At 44.4% G+C, this 24327-nt stretch overlaps 2 protein-coding genes and 1 pseudogene across 2 annotated transcripts; 2 read left to right on the top strand and 1 right to left on the bottom strand.

Moving 5' to 3' along the window:
- The first annotated feature begins 2308 nt into the window (after nucleotides 1-2308).
- LOC135523412 (leucine-rich repeat-containing protein 59-like) lies at nucleotides 2309-11492 on the top strand. The gene is made up of 8 exons (XM_064950064.1): nucleotides 2309-2507; nucleotides 2838-2956; nucleotides 3056-3115; nucleotides 3511-3669; nucleotides 4902-5006; nucleotides 5390-5462; nucleotides 9692-9886; nucleotides 9985-11492. Exons 2-8 carry the CDS (start codon nucleotides 2858-2860, stop codon nucleotides 10335-10337), a joined length of 1044 nt encoding a protein of 347 aa, XP_064806136.1. The 5' UTR covers nucleotides 2309-2507; nucleotides 2838-2857; the 3' UTR covers nucleotides 10338-11492.
- Nucleotides 11493-13369: 1877 nt separating this feature from the next.
- Nucleotides 13370-15626, bottom strand: LOC135525356 (crossover junction endonuclease EME1-like; annotated as a pseudogene).
- Nucleotides 15627-18711: 3085 nt separating this feature from the next.
- LOC135523414 (large ribosomal subunit protein bL27m-like) lies at nucleotides 18712-24090 on the top strand. The gene is made up of 4 exons (XM_064950065.1): nucleotides 18712-18940; nucleotides 21213-21341; nucleotides 22935-23002; nucleotides 23272-24090. Exons 1-4 carry the CDS (start codon nucleotides 18901-18903, stop codon nucleotides 23476-23478), a joined length of 444 nt encoding a protein of 147 aa, XP_064806137.1. The 5' UTR covers nucleotides 18712-18900; the 3' UTR covers nucleotides 23479-24090.
- The last annotated feature ends 237 nt before the right edge of the window (nucleotides 24091-24327 follow it).

The raw sequence follows: 24327 nt of genomic DNA, 5'->3' as shown, positions 1-24327 counted from the left end.
ACTTAAATATGAACAAATATGAATCATTGTTAATGCTGAGACAATTATTTTTCATATACAGTGCATTCAGAAATTATTCAGACCCCTTAACTTTTTCCCCTTTTTGTTATGTTACAGCCTTATTCTATTTCCTCATCAATCTACACACAATGCCCCCTATTGACAAAGTGAAAACAGGTTTTTAGACATTTTTTTGCAAATGTCTTACAAATAAAAAACAGAAATACCTTATTTACACAAGTATTTAGACCTTTTGCTATGAGACTTGAAAGTGAGCTCAGGTGCATCCTGTTTCCACAACTTGATTGGAGTCCACCTCTGGTAAATTCAATTGATTGTACATGATTTGGAAAGGCACACACCTTTCTTTATAAGGTCCCACAGTTGACAGTGCATGTCAGAGCAAAAACCAAGCCATGAGGTCGAAGGAATTGTCCCTAGAGCTCCGAGACAGGATTGTGTCGAGGCACAAATCTGGGGAAGGGAACCAAAACATTTCTGCAGAATCCCCTGGAACACACTGGCCACAGAGAGTCAGGACACCCATTTAACATCCCATCCAAAAGACAGCACCCTACACAGGGCAATGTCCCCAATCACTGCCCTGGGATTTTATTTTTTAGACCAGAGAAAAGGGTGCCTCTTACACCACTTCCAGCATCATCTGGTCTCCGGTCCAGGGACTGACCAAGACCAACTCTGCTTAGCTTCAGAAGCAAGTCAGCAGTGGGATGTAGGGTGGTATGCTGCTGGCTTGAGAGGAGCTCCAGAGAAGAATGGTAGAAACTCCCCAAATACAGGTTTGACAAGCTTGTAGTGTCATACCCAAGAAAACTCAAGACTGTAATCGCTGTCAAAGGGCCTTCAACAAAGTACTGAGTAAATGGTCTGAATACATATGTAAATATGATATTCCATTTTTTAAATATATTTTGTGTACATTTGCAAACATTTCTACAAACTTGTTTTTGCTTGTCATTAGTGAGTATTGTATGTAAATTGATGAGGGGGAAAACTATTTAATCAATTTTAGAATAAGGCTGTAATGTAACATATTTTTTATCAGTAGCATAAATGCTAACAGTATGAGGTTCATACTGGTGTTTCCATGTTTTTTGAGATAACAGCTTTTTCAGCATACACCTTCCTACTAGTGCCCTCAATACACTATCAGTTTCAAGTGAATAGAGCGAAGAGAAGTCGAGGTATTAGGGTATTTTTGTTGTTTTTAAAAGTTGAGATTTTCTCTATATTTTGACATATTGCTTAGCTTTTTTCAAACTTAGTAGAGGCTGACACAATGAACATAGATGATTGATTGAGTTTATTTGCATGTAAAAAAAACACAACAACACATATTTTAAAAACTTCACAGGGATAACAGAAAAAATACAGAGACTTATTTCTATTGTGGTCCCTAATGAGCATGGTACAACAACAACAAAAAAACATACATGTAGAATTGACATAGAGCGAAGAGAAGTTGAGTTATTAGGGGTTGATTGAGAACGCAATATTTATTTTTAGAAAGTTGCGATTTTCTCTTCCATCTTTTAAAGTGTCACTTAGCTTTCAAATTTAGTAGAGACTGACATCATGAACATCCTTTCTGAGTTGCGAGTCAATCCGAATGACGGTTTATGAGAAGATCTTTTAAGATTCACCCGTATTTACATTTGTGGTTAAATAAGTTCAACGATGTTTGTGTTCTTTCATCAATTTCATCATGTACAGTGTCAATGGGTGTTTTGAAAGGCACTTGTGTGTTTTCTCATGTACATAAAATATACACCATGTATCTATAGAATAGTTTATCAATACGTGTGTAGGTTTGCATATTCAAATGGCAATTCATTTTGAAATGTAACCTTTAATTAACCAGGCAAGTCAGTTAAGAACAAATTCTTATTTACAATGACGGTCTAGGAACAGTGGGTTAACTGCCTTGTTCAGAGGCATAAAGACAGATTTGTACTTTGTCAGCTCGGATATTCGATCCAGAAATTTGTCGGTTCCTGGCCCAACGATCTAACCACAAGACTACCTGCTGCCCCAAGAGTATTTATGTTACCCAACATTGTTTCTTCTTAACTGGTTATAATAAACGGTACATACTTTTCGTGTCTTATGTGTTCATGAAACAAAAAAAATGCTATTGTTGACTATGCTGAACAGCAATAAAGAAAGAACTGAAAGACCTTCCAGTGCGTGTATGTGTGTGTGAGAGAGAGTATCTTGCCAGTTGCTCCTCCAAGCTGTAGGTGGCGATATGCTCTGAAATATCGCGTCATTGGCACAACTGTATCTTTCTATCAATGACGTGGACTTTCATTGTAAGAATTTACTGCAGCCTCGCTGCTTTACACACAATATATTTGTCTGCGATATAATTGCATGCTACGACTATTTTGACAATTGTCTATAAAGTAGCCATTATTGTAGTATTTATTAGTAGGAATAGAAGGTCTGAGACGTTTGTAAACGGTGGTGATTTCTCAGTGAAACAGGTAAGTACTTTCACTAACGTTACTGTACCAAGAAAAGGTTACTTTGCTGCGCTGTCACCACGTTAGCTGCCAACGTAGAAACTGTCGCACGCTAGAAGAGAAACAAAGTGTAACGTTAGCTAGTCAGCTTAGTTACTAAGTAATTGCAATGACATTAAAATAAGGTTGGAACAACGTATCTTACAGTAGCTAGCTCCTATATGCCTCCTCAATTTGTTTTGTCTAGATAGGCTACATACAGATAGCAAACCATGGTAGTCAACATGTCAGTTAGCTTTTCTATTGTGTTTGACTGTGAAAACAGAAACTTTCATTTGTATTCTCCCCCAGCCCCCCACCCAAAACTCAGGATGAATAAAAACAAGGTGTTGAATCTGAAGGACAAAGTCGATGGCAACGAGATGGATCTGAGCCTCTGTAACCTCACTGAAGTCCCTGTTAAAGAACTGGTAGGCCAACAACGACACACTCACACCACATTACTGTTTATAACGCCATGTATTATAGGCAGTAGTCTTGTTGTCATACTGTTATGTGTGCGCTTTCAGGCTGCCTTCCCGAAAGTTACAGTCCTGGATCTGTCCTGCAACAACATCACCTCCCTGCCTGTGAGTAACCTTGAATGACCCCATCCTTAAAGCCAAACACTGGTCACCGCAATCTTCAGTTCGGTCAGTTGTGTTAGTGCTGGACTGGAACAAAATCCTGCTCACAGTGTTGCTCTCCTCTGAAGACAAGTGGCTAATGTCTTTAAAGTAGATATTCTGGTAGCCAACCCAGCCAGATGGTCAAGGAATTGTACTACATTATATTAACAAGAGGTATATGGGTAGAGGGGTGTAAGAGTTAGCACTAGTGTACCTTGAGTTTCCTCTGAACGTTGAACTTGTGCAGACATTCCACTTTCTCCTGCCTGTGGATCATAGAAGCCACGGCGGAATGTTGCTGTAGGAGGGGAGAGAGATGAGTATTACAGACTGTACATAACTGTGTGTGTGTCCAGCTGGAGTTCTGCAGCCTGAGCCACCTGGTCAAGGTGGACCTCAGTAAGAACCAGCTGACTGTTCTACCTGATGATCTGGGTCGCCTTGGCAACCTGCAACACCTGGATCTGTACAACAACAAGCTGACCATTCTGCCGGTCAGCTTCTCACAGCTCAAGGTAGGTAATACACACACTAGAACTGGGAATTGCCAGGGACCTCATGATACTAAATGGTGTTTAACTACTGAAGTCATTAACCAGACAAAGATCTGCCCACTATTTAATTAGAAAACAAAGGAGTTGGCATGCTTCACCATTGGCACCCATGTAACTTTTTTTTTTAACCAGGTAAGTTAGCTGAGAACATGTTCTCAATGACCTGGAAATAGTAATAAGCCAATTGGAAGCTGGGGAGGATTAGGTGGCCACACCCCTACAATAAGTGCCATTAGATTGTTAGTGACCATAGAGTCAGGACACTCATTTAACATCCCATCTGAAAGACAGCACCCTACACAGGTCAATGTCCCCAATCACTGCCCTGGGCCATTGGGATGTTTTTAGAGCAGAGGAAAGAGTGCCTCCTACTGCCCCTCCAACAACACTACTAGCAGCATCTGGTCTCCCATCCAGGGACTGACCAGGACCAAACCTGCTTAGCTTCAAAGACAAGCCAGCAGTGTGATGCAGGATGGTATGCTGCTGGCCAAGATCTGCCTGGGTATAGTAGTTAGTTCCCCTCCGAGGCTCTCCTGGAACACTAGTTCTACCTGGAACTAGAGTGAATTTATTCAGAGCAATTACGAGTCCCAAATAAGTGGTCTTAATGCGTGGGTGTATGGAAATACTGCTGACTTGGCAAAATGAGTTCGTGATGATACTTCTCATGGAATAGAGGAAAAATAGACATTTCCCAAACATCAGCGTACAGACAGCTCAAATGTATTCACCCCCTGGGTCCCAAAAGTCCCAGTATTCTCCTGGCATTTTACTACTATTATTAATTAATATGGTCATCTGCTTAATTCTATAATATATAGCAATATTTACTGTTCATTTATTTTTGGTGGACACAGATATTAATCTGAAAAATGTGTTACGCTGTGTGAATGAGATAGGAATACACGTTGAATCCAACCATCAACAGTACGAAAGGCTAACTGTACTCCGTTAACCTTTTACGACAATCTGAAAATTCTATTGTTAGACAGTTTTAAAAACATATGTGCCTTTCGTCACCAAGACTACACAGTAAACTCTACAATTAGCCGGTTATCTTTGAGCTGGGTAATATGGGTGAACTCAACACGACCACAGTGGCATATGGATGGAGGCTGGAGACAGAAAACACTTCACACAGTCTCAACAGTCTTCTTTTTCCCCCTTTGTCTGTGTGTTTGTGTCCGCAGAACCTGAAGTGGCTGGATCTGAAGGACAACCCTCTGGAAATCAACCTGGCCAAGGCTGCAGGAGACTGTCTGGATGAGAAACAGTGTAAACAATGTGCTGCCAAGGTAAGACTGGGATGAAGGTAGGCAGAGGGAAGTTGAGGAGATTCAGCAACTCTTGGAGGACAATGGAAGTTGATAATAAAGTTTCTTCATAAGAGATTACATTTTTATTTAACTAGGCAAGTCAGTTAAGAACAAACTCTTATTTACAATGACGGCCTACCCCGGCCAAACCAATTGTGCACTGCCCTATGGGGCTCCCAATCATGGCCAGTTGTGATACAGCCTGGAATTGAACCAGGGTCTGTAGTGATGCCTTTAGCCCTGAGATGCAGACTGGTGCGCCACTCAGGAGGATAGAGAGAGGAAGGAGACGTTGAGATGGACTAGAGGTTTGTTGGGTTCTAGCATGGTGCAGTGTAATTTCAACTACAATGTGATTGTAGGTTCTCCAGCACATGAGGATCCTTCAGGAAGAGGTAGACAAAGAGAGGGAGCGGCGCCTCCTAAAGGACAAAGGTAGGTACTACGATACCGTTGCCAGTGGTCAGTCATTGGGCTCCTCCTGGGGCTGCGTCCAACATGGCGCCCTTTTCCCTCTGTAGTGCAGTACTTTTGACCAAAGCATAGGGCTCTAATCAAAAGTAGTGCACTATATGGGGGAAAAGGGTGCCACTTTTCCCCATATAGCCTAGGATTGCTAGAAGCTATGAAATAAAATGCTATTGGTCGCATACACATTTAGCAGATGTTATTGCAGGTGTAGCGAAATGCTTGTGTTCTGAGCTCCAACAGTGCAGTAATATCTAACAATACACACAAATCTAAAAGTAAAAGAATGGAATTAAGAAATATTAGGATGAGCAATGTCGTAGTCTGGAGTATAAATATGTATATGTGTGTGTGTGTGTGTGTGTGTGTGGTAGGCTGTATAGACATTATGGACAGTATGTGGATATAATATGTAGTATATCTGAAGAATACGTGGATAGAATAGTATATGTACAGTAATAGTTGAATAGGATGGTATTGACTAGAATACAATATATACATTTTGAACAGTATGTTATCATTATTTAAGTGACCAGTGTTCTATTGTTAGTGTTCCATGTCTATGTACATAGGGCATTAGCTGCAGTGAAATGTCCCCACACATCAAATAGTGCCTGTGGCATTTTTCTGTTGCGCCTTCTTTACCACACTATGCGGGTGGACCATTTTCAAATAGTCAGTGATTGGTACGCAGAGGAACTTGAAGCTTTTTACCTTCTCCACTGCGGCCCCGTCGATGTGGATAGGGGCATGCTCCCTTTGCTGTCTCCTGAAGTTCCACAATCTGTTCTTTCGTTTTGTGGGCGTTGAGGGAGAGGTTATTGTCCTGGCATCATCCGTCAGGGCCCTCACCTCCTCCCTGTAGGCTGTCTTGTGGTTGTTGGTAATCAGGCCTACTACTGTCGTGTCGTCTGCAGACTTGATGATTGAGTTGGACGCGTGCGTAGCTACGCAGTCATGGGTGAACAGGGAGTACAGGAGGGGGCTGAGCATGCACCCATGTGGGGCCCCTGTGTTGAGGATCATGGTGGTTACAGGTGTTGTTTCCCATCTTCAGCACCTGAGGGCGGCCTGTCAGGAAGTTCAGGACCCAGTTGCACAGGGCGGGGTCAGACCCAGGGCCCTGAGCTTATTCATGAGCTTGGAGGGTACTCTGGTGTTGAAGGCTGAGTTATAGTCAATGATTAGCATTCTTGCAGTGCGATGACATCATCCGTGGCTCTATTGGGGCGGTCTAGGGCAGGTATTCCCAAACTAGCCTTGTTTCACGCAATGCCATCGGCGGTACGCCAAATACAAATGTGATTCACATTCTTCACATTTTCAAACAGTACATTTATATTTTCCAACGGGGCTATGCATTTGGGTGAGATTTTTTTTTCTTCTCCTGAGTAGCCTCGTTTCACTGCCAAAAATAAAATTAAACCATCTAGTGTTCAGCGAAATAACAAAACAATGTCAAATACAGGTAGCCTAGTCAAATAATTAACAACCAATCACATTAACCGTTACTATCTCGCGGGGAAACCTTTACTCTTGCACAGACATTTAGAAACTAAACATAACTATTTGAAAAATAAGCCACGGGAGTTTTTGGAGCGAGAATAAAGACAACTTTTGAGTAGTAAGACGTGTAAAAGCAACAGATACCATTAATAAGAAGGGACTAGAAGCCTCTTATATGGCGAGCTACTGAGTGGCTAGAACAGGCAAGCCTCATACTATTGTGGAGGACTTAATTCTTCCTGCTGCTGTGGATATGGCTGGGACAATGCTGGGGGAAAAGCCCCAAAAAACTGTACAATGTCTTCATCAAACAAACACTGTTTCACGACTCATCAGTGACGTGGCAAGAGATGTTTTGAAACAATTACTGCTTCGCATACAAGCCAGTGAATTATATGCACTACAACTGGATGAGTCAACAGATGAGGCGGGCCTGGCACAGCTCCTGGGGTTCAATTAGGAAAGACATTTTCTTCTGCAAATGACTGGAAACCAGGACAACATGAGAGGATATTTAAGTACTGGACAGCTTTGTGACATAAATGGACTTTGGTGGTCAAGATGTGTTGGTATCTGTACTGATGGAGCAAAAGCCATGACAGGGAGATATAGTGGAGTGGTAACGCGCGTGCAAGCAGTTGCTCCCGATGCCACTTGGGTTCACTGCAGCATCCACCAAGAGGCTCTGCTGCCAGGGGAATACCTGACAGCTTGAAAGACGTTTTGGACACGACAGTGAAAATGGTTAACTTTGTTAATTAAAGCAAGGCCATTGAACTCTCGTGTATTTTCTGCATTATGCAATGATATGGGCAGCGACCATGTAACGCTTTTACAACATACAGAAGTGCGCTGGTTATCAAGGGACAAAGTATTGACATGCTTTTTTTGAATTGAAAGAAGTGCTTAAAGTTTACTTTACTGACCATAATTTTCACTTGTCTGACCGCTTGCATGATGAGTTTCTCACACAACTGGCCTATCTGGGTGATGTTTTTATCACCTGAATGATCTGAATCTAGTATTACAGGGACTCTCTGCAACTATATTCAATGTGCGGGACAAAATTGAGGCTTATGATTAAGAAGTTGGAGCTCTTCTCTGTCTGCATTAACAAGGGCAACACACAGGGCTTTCCATCATTTTTTGTGTGCAAATGAACTCAAGCTTACAGACAATGTCAAACGGGATATAGCGATGCATCTGAGTGAGCTGGGTGCGCAATTTACGCAGGTACTTTCCCGAAAACGGACGACACAAACAACTGGATTCGTTATCCCTTTCATGCCCTGCCTCCAGTCCCTGTACCGATATCTGAAAAAGTGAGCCTCATTGGAATTGCAACAAGCGGTTCTGTGAAAATTGAATTTAATCAGAAGCCACTGCCAGATTTCTGGATAGGGCTGCACTCAGTGTATCCTGCCTTGGCAAATTGTGCTGGGAAGACACTGATGCCCTTTGCAACCATGTACCTCTGTGAGAGTAGATTCTTGGCCCTCACTAGCATGAAAACTAATACAAGCACAGACTGTGTGTGGAAAATGATTTAAGACTGAGACTCTCTCCAATACAACACAACATTGTAGAGTTATGTGCATCCTTTCAAGCACACCCTTCTCATTAACCTGTGGTGAGTTATTCACAATTGTTGATGAACAAAATTCAGCTAACTAAAGAGCTAAAATATTGATTATTATATTATTATTTGTGCCCTGGTCCTATAAGAGCTCTTTGTCACTTCCCACGAGCCGGGTTGTGACACAAACTCTCACTCATTCTTATGTTTAATAAATGTATCGTATAGTGTGTGTGTGGCAGGCTTACAATGTTGGCAAAAAACAACATTTGAGAGTGCGTTGACCCTGGTGCTAGAGGGGGTATGCAGCTGGAGGTTGAATGTTTGAAGGGGTACGGGACTATAAAACGTTTGGGAACCACTGGTCTAGGGTGTCAAGTAAGGTGATATGATCCTTAACTAGCCTCTTAATGCACTTCATGATGACAGAAGTGAGTGCTACCGGTCGATAGTCATTTCATTCAGTTACCTTTGCATTCTTGGGTACAGGAACAATAGTGGACATCTCGAAATAAGGGTGGAAGGCAGCCCGGGGAAGGGAGAGATTGAATATGTCCGTAAACACTCCAGCCAGCTGGTCTCTGCATGCTCTGAGGACGCGGCTAGGGATGCTGTCTGGGCCGGGAGTCTTGCGGGGGTTATCACGTGGTTAATATGTCTTACTCACGTCGGCCACGGAGAAGGAGAGCCCACAGAACTCGGGAGTGTCCAGCGTTGGTGGCACTGTATTATCCTCAAAGCGGGCGAAGAAGGTGTTTAGCTTGTCCAAGGGCAAGACGTCGGTGTCCGCGACGTTGCTGGTATTCCCTCTGTAATCTGTGAATGTCTGGAGTCCCTGCTGCATACGTCTCACTATGGGTTCACTCGTGATATTTCATAGTGTTTTAGCATTGTTCGCTCAGAGCAGCTGATAGTCAGTAATATCTAGCTTGCCATGATTATAGCTAGGAATTTGATTAAATTCAATAAACATTATTATTCCCCACTGGGCAATCATTGAATGAGACAACAAACATGTTAATGGAAGCTGCAGGAGAGTGTACAACACATTAAGAACACAGAGTGAACGTATCAAAACTTATGTTCATCTTTTTTCTTTCTTCCATGGCATTAGAACTGGAAAAGAAGAAAGAGACGAAACAGAGAGAGAGGGAGGCGAAAGAGAGGGAGGCTCGTAAACGAGAGAAGGCAGAGGGGAAGGAGAGGAAGAGGAAGGAGTACAACGCTCACATGGCTGCCTTAGCTGTCCAGGAACAGAAGAATAAGAGAAAGGAGGAGAAGAAGAAGCGGAATGGACAGATGGCAGCAGGTATGTAATGGGCGCGTTCCAGGTTGTCTTTAATGCAGTTGTGCAGTGCACGTGTTGACTATACAGCGAACATCACTTACTCACTTCTCTCTCTCCAGATAAGAAAGCAGCAGCTGAATCCACCCCTAAAACCCAAAGACGTTCTCTCATTGGCGTGCTTTTTAAGCTCCTCCTCCTGGTGCTGCTGGGATTGGCTGGAGTTGTCGGGGTATGTCATCTGACCGGGCTAAAGGAGGAGGCAGTGTGCGCGCCAATCAACATTGCTGTGGATGACGGCCTATCCTGGATCCGGGAACAGGAAATAGATGTGAGGGTCAGAGAGCTGGTACAGGAAGTTGATATCAGAGCCAGAGAGCTGCTGCAGAAACTAACCTCTCTGGCGCCGCATTTCCTCGAACCGCTCGGCGTCGCACCCACGGCAACGGAACCTGTGGAAACGTTAGAAAACTGAGTCAGGAAGGAAGGTAGGACTGACGAGAAAAAAAAGAAAGATAGACGACCAGCTTAAATTCCTATGGAATTGTCCTTTCGTCGCTCCTGGTTTCCTCTGTTTTGTATGCTCTCTTTTTAACCAGTGGCTGTCTGCGTCACAAGTTACTCACACCCTAGTCTCACACCCTAGTTCCCTAAAGTGTGGGACTCTGTTGCAAAGTAGTGCACTATTAAAAAGGGAATAGGGTGTGATTGGAGACTTTCCCTGTGACTCATGTGCACACTCCCAAGTCAACCCCCAGCCCCTACTACCCCCTAGGCACGGTAGATCTGAAAGGTCTGGATAAGTGTATTCAATATGGTGGAAACTCAAACTTCCCCATCACAGGGCAAGGTCAAGATACAATATATATACCACACCTGTCCATTCCTTTCATATCTACACAGGTGCGCAGGACGTAAAGGGTAGGGGTTGATTTGGGATTGGGCAATAGTCTTAAGAGTCCAACTGGGCCTCCCGAGTGGCGCAGCGGTCTAAGGCACTGCAGTGCTAGAGGCGTCACTACAGATCTGGGTTAGATCCCTGGCTGTGACAGGATACCCATGAGGCGGCGCACAATTGGCCCAGCGTCGTCCGGGTTAGGGGAGGGTTTGGCCGGATGGGGATGTCCTTGTCCCATTGCGCTCTAGCGACTCCTCGGTCGTCAGTTGCACAGTGTTTTTTCCAACACATTGGTGCGGCTGGCTTCTGGGTTAAGCGGGCAGTGTGTCAAGAAGCAGTGCGGCTTGGCAGGGTCATGTTTCGGAGGACGCATGGCTGTCCACCTTAGCCTCTCCCGTGTCCGTATGCGAGTTGCAGCGATGGGACAAAACTTTAACGACCAATTGGATATCACGAAATTGGGAAGCAAAAGGGGTAAAATATTATTCTTTTTTTTTTTTAAATAGAGTCCAACTGCCAATCAGAGCCAGGTATTGGCCAGAATTTGAGCCAATCAGATCATAATATAAATGGTATCTGTGGTTGGTTGGGGCAGTCTGAGCATGTGCAGTGAGGCTGTAAATATGGAGTAATCCTGTGTCTTCCATGTGGGGCAAGTTGGCTGCATTCATTTTTGTAACGCTACATCTCTGCTCAAGGACTGTCAACATCAATAAATGCCTTTAAGCTGGAGGATTGTCTCTGTAGTTTTTGCAGAGATGTGTCTGTGAGAATGGAGCATTGTGGCATGCCTCAGTTTATTGAATCAATGGAAAACCTTCTTCTATAGCAGCCACAGGCCAGGGGAACCTTCTTCTATAGCAGCCACAGGCCAGGGGAACCTTCTTCTATAGCAGCCACAGGCCAGGGGAACCTTCTTCTATAGCAGCCACAGGCCAGGGGAACCTTCTTCTATAGCAGCCACAGGCCAGGGGAACCTTCTTCTATAGCAGCCACAGGCCAGGGGAACCTTCTTCTATAGCAGCCACAGGCCAGGGGAACCTTCTTCAAATCAAAACGCACCATTCCAGGTATCCGACTGTACCCAGAATGCCTTGCTCTGACACGGGAGGAGAAGGAGGAAGTTGCCCCTAAACACTGATCTAAGGTCTGTTTTCTGTTGCCTACCTGAATGGTTAAGGTTAGGTTTGGGATGGGGAAGCTGGTTTCCTTCCAGGTGGACAGGAAATGCACCTGGACCCCCCCACCCCCCCCGCCCTCCTTGGGGAAGGCTATTGGACCAGGTGTCACATAAGTGTCCTACTACATACTCCATACAAGTGGACATGGGAGTGAACAAGTGCATACAGGTATGTTAATCATGGTTAAACAGGTTCCCCAAGTCCTTTCGTGGCTCAAGTAAGTCGGATCCAGAATGGCCCATAGTTGAGTTGTTATCAAAGACTCAAAACTAGCTCCTATAGTATTTGCAAAAATAATCCCTTCCACTATATTATCAAATGACTGTAAATTATTTTGTGAGGGGCCTCCCGGGTGGTCGCAGTGGTTAAGGGCGCTGTACTGCAGCGCCAGCTGTGCCATCAGAGTCCCTGGGTTCGCGCCCAGGCTCTGTCGTAACCGGCTGCGACCGGGAGGTCTGTGGGGCGACGCACAATTGGCCGAGCGTCGTCCGGGTTAGGGAGGGCTTGGTCGGTAGGGGTGTCCTTGTCTCATCGCGCACCAACCCACCTCCTCAACCGAGAAACCTTGCGAGGGCAGTGCCTCACCTCCATCTTTCTTCCTCTTCTTTTTCCCCGCCCCCTTTCTTGCTGCTTGTTTCTTTTGGCTCTGGGGCTTCTGGAGTCTAAAAGCAAAACAAGCTGTTATTTCTTTTTGTATTCCTAAATATACTCAACTAGCAGAAACCCACCTTGACAATAAGTAAAACAAGTAAAACAAACAAAAAAGCCTTGCTCAAATCTTTAGACTAAACCGTTAATTCATTTATAATGAATTCGCACATGTAAAAATGTATTTGGTTGCAAATGCAACTGGGGCATGTAAATAATTTCTAGGCTACTAATTTTAAATTCAAAGGTGACTACTTTGTGTGACCATAAAAATATAGTTGTGACCGGGTACAACAAACTCATTTGGTTGCCAAGGTGAATGGCTTCGCCTTATGTCATGTAAAAAATCTTCCCAGCTTGAAAATGTTCCCAATCATGTTCAGATTGTGAAGTCGTGTTGTAAAATTTCTCACAGTGTGAAAATGTTCACAGTTCAATAATTGCACATACATCTCTATGTGGATGGCTGAGCTTGTGTGGAAAATAACATATTTGAACAATGTCAAATAACTAGTGGAGACCTGAAACAGTTTAAACTTTAGCTAAAACCTAGCTTTTATATTAGGTTTATTTAGCTATACAAACAATGTATCGAGTTAATTTTCCCACCGCTAAAGAAATATCTGGTTTTACTCTAAACCACCCACGGGCTGGATTTTAAAGCATATTGGTGTACATAAATCCAATGGCACACAACAGTTTGCATGTGGCTTGTGTGTGTGAATAAACCTATGGCCATTAACTGCTGACATTGCTCCCCAACGTGCACATTCCAGCTCGTCAGCAGAAACACGAAGTGGAATCAAACCGCCCTGCACAGATATTGTAGCTGTGGATCAGGTTGATGAAGTCATCAACATGTACTTGCATCACTGTGTGGGCCTCGGATACACACACATGGTAGAAATGTGAAACTACTAAAATATGGTGGAAACTCCTCTGTGGAGCCTTTGTTTACAAGTGTATATTCCGGGGAGAAACGTAGGGAATGGAGCCACGGCCTCTCTTCCACCCACCTGGATCCACAGCCACGGCCTCTCTTCCACCCACCTGGATCCACAGCCACGGCCTCTCTTCCACCCACCTGGATCCACAGCCACGGCCTCTCTTCCACCCACCTGGATCCACAGCCACGGCCTCTCTTCCACCCACCTGGATCCACAGCCACGGCCTTTCTTCCACCCACCTGGATCCACAGCCACGGCCTCTCTTCCACCCACCTGGATCCACAGCCACGGCCTCTATTCCACTCACCTGGATCCACAGCTACCACTATGTGTTTCCACTGGGATTCTCTGCCTCTAACCCTATTACAGGGGCTGAGTCACTGGCTTGCTGGGGCTCTCTCATGCCGTCCCTGGAGGGGGTGCGTCACCTGAGTGGGTTGATTCACTGATGTGGTCATCCTGTCTGGGTTGGCGCCCCCCCCCTTTTGTTGTGCCGTGGCGGAGATCTTTGCGGGCTATACTCAGCTTTGTCTCAGGATGGTAAGTTGGTGGTTGAAGATATCCCTCCAGTGGTGTGGGGGCTGTGCTTTGGCAAAGTGGGTGGGGTTATATCCTTCCTGTTTGGCCCTGTCCGGGGGTGTCCTCGGGTGGGGCCACAGTGTCTCCTGACCCCTCCTGTCTCAGCCTCCAGTATTTATGCTGCAGTAGTTTATGTGTCGGGGGGCTGGGGTCAGTTTGTTATATCTGGAGTACTTCTCCTGTCCAATTCGGTGTCCTGTGTGAATCTAAGTGTGCGTTCTCTAATTCTCTCCTTCTCTCTCTCGGAGGACCTGAGCCCTAGGACCATGCCCCAGGACTACCTGACATGATGACTCCTTGCTGTCCCCAGTCCACCTGGCCGTGCTGCTGCTCCAGTTTCAACTGACCTGAGCCCTAGGACCATGCCCCAGGACTACTTGACATGATGACTCCTTGCTGTCCCCAGTCCACCTGGCCGTGCTGCTGCTCCAGTTTCAACTGTTCTGCCTTATTATTATTCGACCATGCTGGTCATTTATGAACATTTGAACATCTTGGCCATGTTCTGTTATAATCTCTACCCGGCACAGCCAGAAGAGGACTGGCCACCCCACATAGCCTGGTTCCTCTCTAGGTTTCTTCCTAGGTTTTGGCTTTTCTAGGGAGTTTTTCCTAGCCACCGTGCTTCTACACCTGCATTGCTTGCTGTTTGGGGTTTTAGGCTGGGTTTCTGTACAGCACTTTGAGATATCAGCTGATGTACGAAGGGCTATATAAATAAATTTGATTTGATTTGATGTGTTTGATACACTCCTCTGGTCGCAGTGCTTTCACAGCCTCCGCCAGGGCCTTCTCTGTCTTCTGCCTCTCCTGCTCTAGCCTCCGCGCCTCCTTTTCCCCCTGCTATCTCTCCAGGGCCTCCCTCCTCCTCAGCGCCTTCTCTCTGGAAGCCTGGATCTTCTCAGCAGTCCTCTTGGAGGGCTTCCTCTTAGCAGGGGAGCTGGAGGTGCTCCCAGCCCTGGAGAAGAGCTTTGGCAGGGGCCATAGCTGAGGGAGAGATGCCTCTGATGCCTGCCTCGGTCATTCCAGTCTGGTCCTTCACCTCCACCTTCCTCCATCCTACGGTGAATGTTTAGGCTCTGGTATGAGGTGAATAGAGGTTTGGACTCTGCGTAACCATTCGGTGCCAACAGGCCTAAACCACTAGGGGGGTCAGGGGAAGAGGGATGGTTGTCCTGTCCATTCCTGAGAGTGGAGTATGTAGGCTCCACACCCTCCTATCTTTGTTTGAGTCTCCGCTTCCTCATCAACACTACTGATCATCATAACATCAGCCACCCCATCCCTGCACCCAAACCCCCTATTGCCCACAGCCTCCCTACCACTCCCTCTGAGGCGGAGACAGGGGAGGAGGAGATGGGGATCTCTATATCGGAGCTGTCCAGGACCACCAGGTTTGGTTGGTCTATGTGGTTCTGGGAGGCTCGGCTGAGGCTACGGCCGGGCTGCAGGAAGTCATACACAGGGAGATCCTCGTCCAGGACACTGGTGGAGTCACTGTAGCTGCCCATGGTGGCTCCGGTTTCAGACAGATGATGGACAAAGCTGGCTAAAATCAGAAGGATGGTGTTATATTGCTGGTACCATTGGACATACATATTTAATTTGCAATCTATTATGTTCTACTTTGAGACGGCCTAAAAGGCATATACTATTTTGTATAGCATATGCATCTTTATTGGCGTTCGTCTCTGGCCATATTAGCCTGGAGAAACATCTATCGGGTTATTCTGATGTTGTAGTTCCGCTTTAGAGGACAATGTCAGTAACATGCTTCAGATCTCTTGAGGATGCTTTTTTACAAGTGGGATGCACTGGCCTACCCTGATTACCAACAATGACGAGACTGCCTACAGGGAGGAGGTGAGGGCCCTGGGAGAGAGGTGCCAGGAAAATAACCTCTCACTCAATGTCAACAAAACAAAGTAGGTGATTGTGGACTTCAGGAAACAGCAGAGGCTGCACGCCCCTATCCACATTGATGGGATCGCAGTGAAGGAGGTGGAAAGCTTCAAGTTCCTCGGTGTACACATCACTGACTATCTGAAATTGTCCACCCACACAGACAGTGTGGTGAAGAAGGCGCAACAGCGCCTCTTCAACCTCAGGATGCACATTTGAGAGCATCCTGTCGGGCTGTATCACCGCCTAGTACGGCAACTGCAGCGCCCGCAACCGCAGGGCTCTCCATAGGGTGGTGCGGTCTGCCAAACGTATCACTGGGGGCAAACTACCTGCCCTCCAGGACACCTACAGCACTCGATGTCACAGGAAGGCCAAAGAGATGATCAAGGACATCAACCACCTGAGCTACGGCCTGTTCACTCCGCTATCATCCAGAAAGCAAGGTCAGTACAGGTGCATCAAAGCCGGGACCGAGAGACTGAAAAACAGCTTCTATCTCAAGGCCATCAGACTTAAATAGCCATCACTAGCTGGCTTCCACCCAGTTACGCAACCCTGCACGTTAGAGGCTGCTGCGCTATATACATAGACTTGAAATCACTGGCCACTTTAATAATGGAACACTAGTCTCTTTAAATATGTTTACATACTGCTTTACTCATCTCATATGTGTATATACTGTACTCTACTGTATTTTTGTCTATGCCACTCTGAGCAATGTCAATCTAATATTTATACATTTCTTAATTCCATTCTTTTACTTTTAGATGTGTGTGTGTGTGTGTATTGTTGTGAATTGTTAGAACTACTGCACTGTTGGAGCTAGGAACACAAATATTTTGCTACACCTGCAATAACATCTGTTAAATACGTGTATGTGACCAATAAAATATGATTTGAGGGCTACATCCCGAGGGGCTCATGTTGATTGTATGGAGATTGTGACCGCCGGTTGTTAAATGGTGTGCCTTGACAAGGCAAGAATCATAATTATCATAAGGAGGCTTATACTTGGAATACGGAGGAGGAATGGAGGAAAAAAGAGAGGCAGAGGAGGTCTGAGAGAGAGAGGGAGGGAGAGGGTGAGCTTGAGTCAGTTAAAAATGGCAGAAAAAAGGGAGATGGTTTGTTAAAGAAGAATGGTAGAAAGTGTAAGCAGAGTGAATTGAAGATTTGAGGAGAACGAAGTGAATGAGGGCGAAGTATCGGAGGTGGTAGGTGTGGTGAAGTTCTCACAGCCAGAGGCTTGCACCGAGGGTCAGGATAAAGATGTTTTTGAAAAAAGTGAAGATGTGAATGGTTTTGCTCTCAAGAAAAGGGTGCCATTGAAAGGAGTGATTACTGGGGTAGGGGTAAATGTGAAAGTTGACCAACTGAAGGGGCGGATTCCTGGTGTTTTGATGCTCAACGTTTTGTGCGACGCAGACAGGGTGGTGAGTGGTGAAACTGAAGAGTCATTGTCTGTTCTTTTGACTTTTGATGAGACTTTGCCCGGCAAAGTGTTGTTAGGATGTATAAGTTATCCTGTATGAGATTTTGTGCCAAATACATTACGTTGTTACAGGTGTCAAGCTCATTGGCATGTGGCAGTAGTGTGTAGGAGAGAGGTTCCTAGGTGTGAGAAGTGTGCAGAAGGGCATGAGACAAAGGAATGTGAAGCCTTGGGGAAAGTAGTGGTATGTGTTAATTGTAGCAGTGCCAATGGTGCTGGGGATCAGAAATGTCCCATGCGAGAGAGGCAGGTTGACATTTCCAGGGTTAGAGTCGTGCAGAAGTTGTCATATGCTGAGGCAGTGAAGAAAGCACAGAAAGATGGGTCGGGGGGGGGGGGTCCTGAAAGGAGTGGTGGGAGTAGTAGAGCTGTACCAGTACAGAGGGATAAACCAGCAAGTGATATACGTTCCAGTAAGATTGCATTTTTGGCATTTATAGCAATAGTTATCAACTGTACTGCTGGGATGGAAAGTAAATCACAGAAAATGGAGGTTGTGGTGGCAGCTGCAGAGAGGTATTTGGGTGTGCGAGACTTGACATCAGAAGAGTTATGGGGTGTGTTAAGTGGTGGTGTCCCATCATTTCAGACTGTTGGCCTGAAGTAGGACTAAATATATTTAAATAGTGGACTGATATATTAATTTTTGTGAGTGTAGTGTTAGGTGGTAGGGTATTTGTTTAATGATTTTTTTTCATGTATAAGGGAGTTATACTCCAGTCTAGTAGGTGGCGGTAATGCCAACCGCCGTTAAATCTAATCGAAGAAAGTCTCTCGGCTATAATGCCATACTTAGCCCATATACACGGGTTCGTTGTCGTGCAGCTAGCTAGTTATATAGTTCATAATTTGTAAGTAATTATTGTAACAGTAACATTGGCGACATATTATAGTCAGGGCTAATGGCATACTATTACATTTAGCTACATTAGCTAAGAAATGTTGCCGAGGTAAAACACGAACCTCGCAAGCTACAGTAACGTTTAGCTACCAATACATTAGCTAGCGTTAATAGTTGGCGACATATTGTCAAAGTAAAAAAAAAAAAAAAAGCTACTCACATTGTTATTAAACCATTATTGTATAATGTATTTTATTTTCAAAAGAATAAAAGTAATTCGCTATTTATCTCGACTGGCAAGCCGTTACAACTTTGGTTCCGCGGGTGTGGTGGTTGACGGGAGGGTTTTGATGTGACACAAGGTCACGGCTAAACCCCGCCTATTTCTACAATTTTCCTTAAAATACGTTTTTAACCCAAACCTTAACCACACTGCTAACCTTATGCCTAACCTTAAATTAAGACAAAAAAAACTCCTTTTTGATTTCATGAATTGTTATTATATAGACCATTTTGACTTTGCGGTTCTGGTAACTAGTAAAACAAGATGGCTGCGCTCTCGTCCTTGATGTTCAAGTCCAGAGCAGGTAAAATATTCAAATCATAATTTATTTTCGTTAATTAAAACCTCTATGAAACACGTCTTTAGACCTAATATACGCCAATGACGCGTATTTATTATAAAGCTATTTAGCTGGATAACGTGTTTTTGAAGCTAGCATGACAATAGCCAATCGCTCGTTCTCTGTCATCAGCTTGCTTAAAGCTGCAATAGGGTCAGACGGCATTCATGTATTTACAGTATTAAGACACCGTGGAGCCGGCGAGAGATATGGGTCGAAAAATGTACCTCATTCCAGGGATGAGAAAGGCGTTGTACTCCGAATTGTTCCATTATCCTAACTGTTACACCAACCAAATTTAACACAATGTAATCTTCTGTATAATAGTTAGTATAGTAGTGTAATAGTTAGGATAATGGGACAATAAAATGCATTTCTCATCCCTGGATTGAGATACACAGGAATGTTGTGCAGCTGTAAGCAAGCTGGTCGGGATCTGCTGGCGAGTTCGTTCTGCATTTAGTTAGCTCACTATCACCGGCTGGTGTACTCCTTGCCCGTATGACTCAAATTGCAAAAGTGTAATAGATTGAGGCATTCCACGTACCTATATGCCGCCTAAGGGTTATGCCCGGCTCGCCGACCCTCTGCCTACACGCAAATACACCTCGCTTGCAATATGGTTTTGGGAACATAACTTTCATATAAGAGAATTGTTCAAATACAAAAGCTACACATAGCAGATTCGCACCCGTTTGTGTTTTGACAAACGCCTGCTTCCAGCTGAAAATATGAAATGGAATTGTCAAATGGAAATGTGAGCACAAGGTGACATACCTCTGCTGGAGGTTGTAATTGAAAACAGCCTGGTGCAACTTTTCTCACCTGCATACAGTAAGTGTAACTTTTGTATGTATTTTTTTATTTAAGCTTTATTTAACTAGGCAAGTCAATTAAGAACAAATTCTTATTTATAATGATGGCTTACTGCAGCCAAAACCCTGCTTTTTGGTTGAATTGAACAGTATAAAACAATCAGAATGGAGAAAGACCCATTGAAATAATTTAGAATGTATGTGTTGCCACCGTACGGTCAGGCACTACTCATAAAGCAAATGTAGAACTTTTATTGTTAAACATAAAATACCGTCAGTTTTTTTAAAGATACTGGGATCTGATATTTTGACCATATCGTCCAGCCCTAATTCTTTCTTGCTGAAATTATTAAGTTCCAAATGTTTCCAAAACTGTATCGCAAGCGATGGTTAATAAGGTTTCTAAATGTTAACAGAGCGTCCAGATTGTAATTCACAGTGAGCCAGCTGGGCTCAATACCTTCAACTGGTATTGGGGAGGGAGGGGAGGCTGTAAAGCCCCCTTGGCTTATCAATAACTAGTGTAGTCCCGACATGACCATGCTATCCAATCCCTGGACAGCAGGGCCCCTTCTATTAGACTTATCTTGTCTATCACAAATGTTGATTTTAAAATGATATTTGAACATTTCAGTTTTTGTATATGTAATAATTGCGTGGCCATGCTGCCGAGGGATTGGATTGCATGGTCATGTCTAGCTCTTGATCATGACTCTCAGTTCCATTAGATTATACATAAGTCATTGGACGAAGGCGTCTTCTGTATGGGGAAGTTTTGTTAATGTAAAAACCGAGCGTCGGGGGATCTTAACATGCATCACTTGCAGTATGTTTAAAAATATAATTTTTTTAAGGTTGAATTGATACATACCTTGATAGGGTTAGTGTTCCCACACGGCCATATCTCCATGTTACAGTACTTGTTTACAGAAAACAGACAGAAGCCAAGAGCCGACCTCCTGTTCTAATTAGCTATCTAGAATGCTCTGAACACCTGTGTGTAAGTGTAACTCAGTAAGTGTCGTTTCGTCGGGTGGCGGCTCCATAACTGTGGATCAGTGCACAACTGCTACAGTAACTGTCTTTTATTTGAAGGATTGTTTCTCGCCGATGAAAGTTAAGGGCCATATGTTTTCGATTGTTGTTCACATGAGGCAGTCGTGGGTGAAACGAATGCCTGAGAACTGTAAGGAGAAGGCAGAATGCTGCCTTGAGTCTGAGAGATTGGTCATGTCGGGACTACAACTGGTGTATCCGACAACTAGCTACCTACATTGGAAAGAAGTTGCTAGCATTGCATGAGCATCACAAATGGCATTGAACAGCCCACTGTCATTATACAAGCCAGACAGTCATTGTATCCCCTTGCTACAACTGTTACAAAGTTTCCAAACTACAATGTTAACTCAATGAAATTGCAGGTCTTCTGCTCCCTTGCCAGTCCTCTCTCGTGGACTGGGTGCGGTTCGCGTCCAAGAAGGCAGGCGGCAGCAGCAAGAACATCGGTGGAAAGAGCCCTGGTCGCAGATATGGCTTCAAGAAAACAGATGGTAGCTACGTTAATGCTGTTTATTTGTCAGTATGCTTAGTTCTGACATCTCTGAGGTGCATGTTATGTCTTTCACCCCACTAGGGCAGTCACGATACCAGTATTGTGATACTCGAGAGGTATCGAGGCAGGGAAACAAAACATGAATAGGACTACACTTCTTGAGGAAATCAGTCCTAATGTTGGGGGAAAAAACATCAGATTTTGTCACCCAGAATCACGTGTTTCTTTTCCAAGCTATATCACTATGTCACACACTGTCTCACACTGAACTCAGCAAAAAAAAAAGTCCTCTCACTGTCAGCTTCGTTTATTTTCAGCAAACTTAACATGTGTAAATATTTGTATGAACATAACAAGATTCAACAACTGAGACATAAGCTGAACAAGTTCCACAGACATGTGACTAACATACATGTGACTAACTTTGTCATGCTGGTGGGTCATGTCAGGATGAGCCTGCAGGAAGGGTACCACATGAGGGAGGAGGAAGTCTTCCCTGTAATGCACAGTGTTGAGATTGCCTGAAATGACAATAAACTCAGTCCGATGATGCTGTGACACACCGCCCCAGACCATGACGGACCCTCCACCTCCAAATCGATCCCGCTCCAGAGTACAGGCCTCGGTGTAACGCCCATTCCTTCGACGATAAACGTGAATCCGACCATCACCCCTGGTGAGACAAAACCATGACTCGTCAGAAAAGAGCACCTTTTGCCAGTCCTTTCTGGTCCAGCGACGGTGGGTTAGTGCTCATAGATAATGTTGTCGCCGGTGAGGACCTGCCTTACAACAGGCCTACAAGCCCTCAGTCCAGCCTCTCTCAGCCTATTGAGGACAGTCTGAGCACTGATGGAGGGATTGTGCGTTCCTGGTGTAACTCGGGCAGTTGTTGTTGCCATCCTGTACCTGTCCCGCAGGTGTGATGTTCGGATGTACCGATCCTGTGCAGGTCTTGTTACACGTGGTCTGCCACTGCGAGGATGATCAGCTGCCCGTCCTGTCTCCCTGTCATGCTGTCTTAGGCGTCTCACAGTACGGAGATTGCAATGTATTGCCCTGGCCACATCTGCAGTCCTCATGTCTCCTTGCAGCATGCCTAAGGCACATTCACGCAGATGAGCAGGGACCCTGGGTGTCTTTCTTTCGGTGTTTTTCAGAGTCAGGAGAAAGGCCTCTTTAGTGTCCTAAGTTTTCATAACTGTCCTTAATTGCCTACCGTCTGTCGTGTCTTAATGACCGTTCCACAGGTGCAAGTTCATTAATTGTTTATGGTTCATTGAAAAAGCATGGGAAACGGTGTTCAAACCCTTTACAAGGAAGATCTGTGAAGGAATTAGGATTTATTACGAATTATATTTGAAAGACAGGGTCCTGAAAAAGGGATGTTTCTTTTTTTGCTGAGTTTGTCACACTATTTCATACAGTTGTTTTTGAAAGTCCAAAGTGTTTATTCTGCTTTGTTTTCTTTTTGCCATGGAAAATTAGGTATCGTGATATCGCGATACTGGTATCGTGACAACATTAGATCCTACACACCGTGTTTGCATTATCTAACAAACACTTCTGTTTTGTTGTCATCCATCTTCAGGGAACTTTGTCCATGCTGGCAACATCCTAGCAACACAGAGGCTCATGAGGTGGCAACCAGGAGCACATGTAAGGTTTCACACGGTCACTGTTAATATCCTGGGGTGTATTCATTAGACGGACATCTTAGCAAAACATTTTTCAAAAGAAACTGTTTACTCCAAAGAACTATATGTTTCTATTAGGACAAATTCAGTTAGGTCCCTCGCTGTTTCGTTTGGTTCCTAGTGAGTACACCCCTGGAAGTTTTCAAATGTCTGTAGGTGGCTGGTTGATTGTCAACTAATCTCTCTTCCCCCTCCTCTTTCTGTCTCCCCCCACCTCTCTTTCTCTCTCAGGTGGGGATTGGAACCAACAACACCCTGTATGCCCTGGAGGACGGCATTGTCAGGTTCACTAAGGAGGTGTATGTTCCAGCCCCACGCAGCTCTGAGACCTTCAAGGTCATCACCAAGCTGCCCACAGGAACTGTACTCTACAAGACCTTCATCAACGTAGTGCCCAACAAACAGGAGGGCAAATTCAAACTGGTTGGCATGTTCTGAAGACTGTTGTCTCATTCCTATTCCACTCTGTGTAGGTACAAACCTTACTCTTTCTATGGACTGGGCAGTTTGGATTTGAAAGGTTCTGTTCAACCGCAGACTCATTTATCGTGAATGTTGTGGAACTGAGCCAAAGCGTGATGAGGATTCGGGATGTTCCATGGGAATTCCTCAAAGCTTCCTGTGTTACCTGTGGTGACCGTTGTCATCGATCCTGCACTCTGGAAATGTGACTGGTCAAAACTTTATGACTTTTTGTGCTGTAAGAAGACATACCAATGTCATTCCATCCAATAAAGTTTTATATATAATCATGACATCAGCAGTCTGTTGGAATTTTAAGCTTAGTTAAGAGAACAATTTCCTGTGTATCCAAAGGTATTTAATTGTTGGGAATATTTTAGTATCATTTGGGGGGAAAAAATCAATATCGAAAACCACCCCTGTATCAAGTGTGAATGTGGTCTATAGTTCTTGAAGTAACCACAGGGTGGCTCAAGTTTCCCATCTGTTTTCTCCATACAGACCACGGAGGCTAATGTAAAAACGTGTTTGTTTTTTTAAAGAACCTGTGAAGCAGATTGAAGTAATAAATCACACTTTTTAGCAGCAGACTGTATTCTAAAGAACTCTCATTAATCATTAACTCATAACACTATGCGTTATCTTATAGCCAACTACCTCACATCATTTTGTGTTGATGACCCTGGTTCAAGAAATGTTGGGTGTTGATTTGTAATTTCCTGTGAATTATTTATAAAACCCATTCACATTCTGCTCGTACCAGGATTGATCCATTTGGGAGAAAAACAAGTCTCCAAATAGACATCACACTGGGCAAAAACTGGT

The sequence above is a fragment of the Oncorhynchus masou genome, chromosome 31 (genome assembly GCF_036934945.1).
Source record: "Oncorhynchus masou masou isolate Uvic2021 chromosome 31, UVic_Omas_1.1, whole genome shotgun sequence".
Lineage (NCBI taxonomy): Eukaryota > Metazoa > Chordata > Actinopteri > Salmoniformes > Salmonidae > Oncorhynchus > Oncorhynchus masou.
This window is presented reverse-complemented; position numbering and strand designations above follow the sequence as displayed.

Bases quoted from the DNA above. Each gene is read 5' to 3' on its own strand.
- LOC135523412 (XM_064950064.1), top strand. From the start codon at position 2,858: ATGAATAAAAACAAGGTGTTGAATCTGAAGGACAAAGTCGATGGCAAC. The intron at 3,116-3,510 runs GTGAGTAACCTT...GTGTGTGTCCAG, and splicing joins ACAACATCACCTCCCTGCCT to CTGGAGTTCTGCAGCCTGAG. The intron at 5,463-9,691 runs GTAGGTACTACG...CCATGGCATTAG, and splicing joins GCGCCTCCTAAAGGACAAAG to AACTGGAAAAGAAGAAAGAG.
- LOC135523414 (XM_064950065.1), top strand. From the start codon at position 18,901: ATGGCTGCGCTCTCGTCCTTGATGTTCAAGTCCAGAGCAG. The intron at 21,342-22,934 runs GTAGCTACGTTA...ATCCATCTTCAG, and splicing joins TGGCTTCAAGAAAACAGATG to GGAACTTTGTCCATGCTGGC. The intron at 23,003-23,271 runs GTAAGGTTTCAC...TTTCTCTCTCAG, and splicing joins GGTGGCAACCAGGAGCACAT to GTGGGGATTGGAACCAACAA.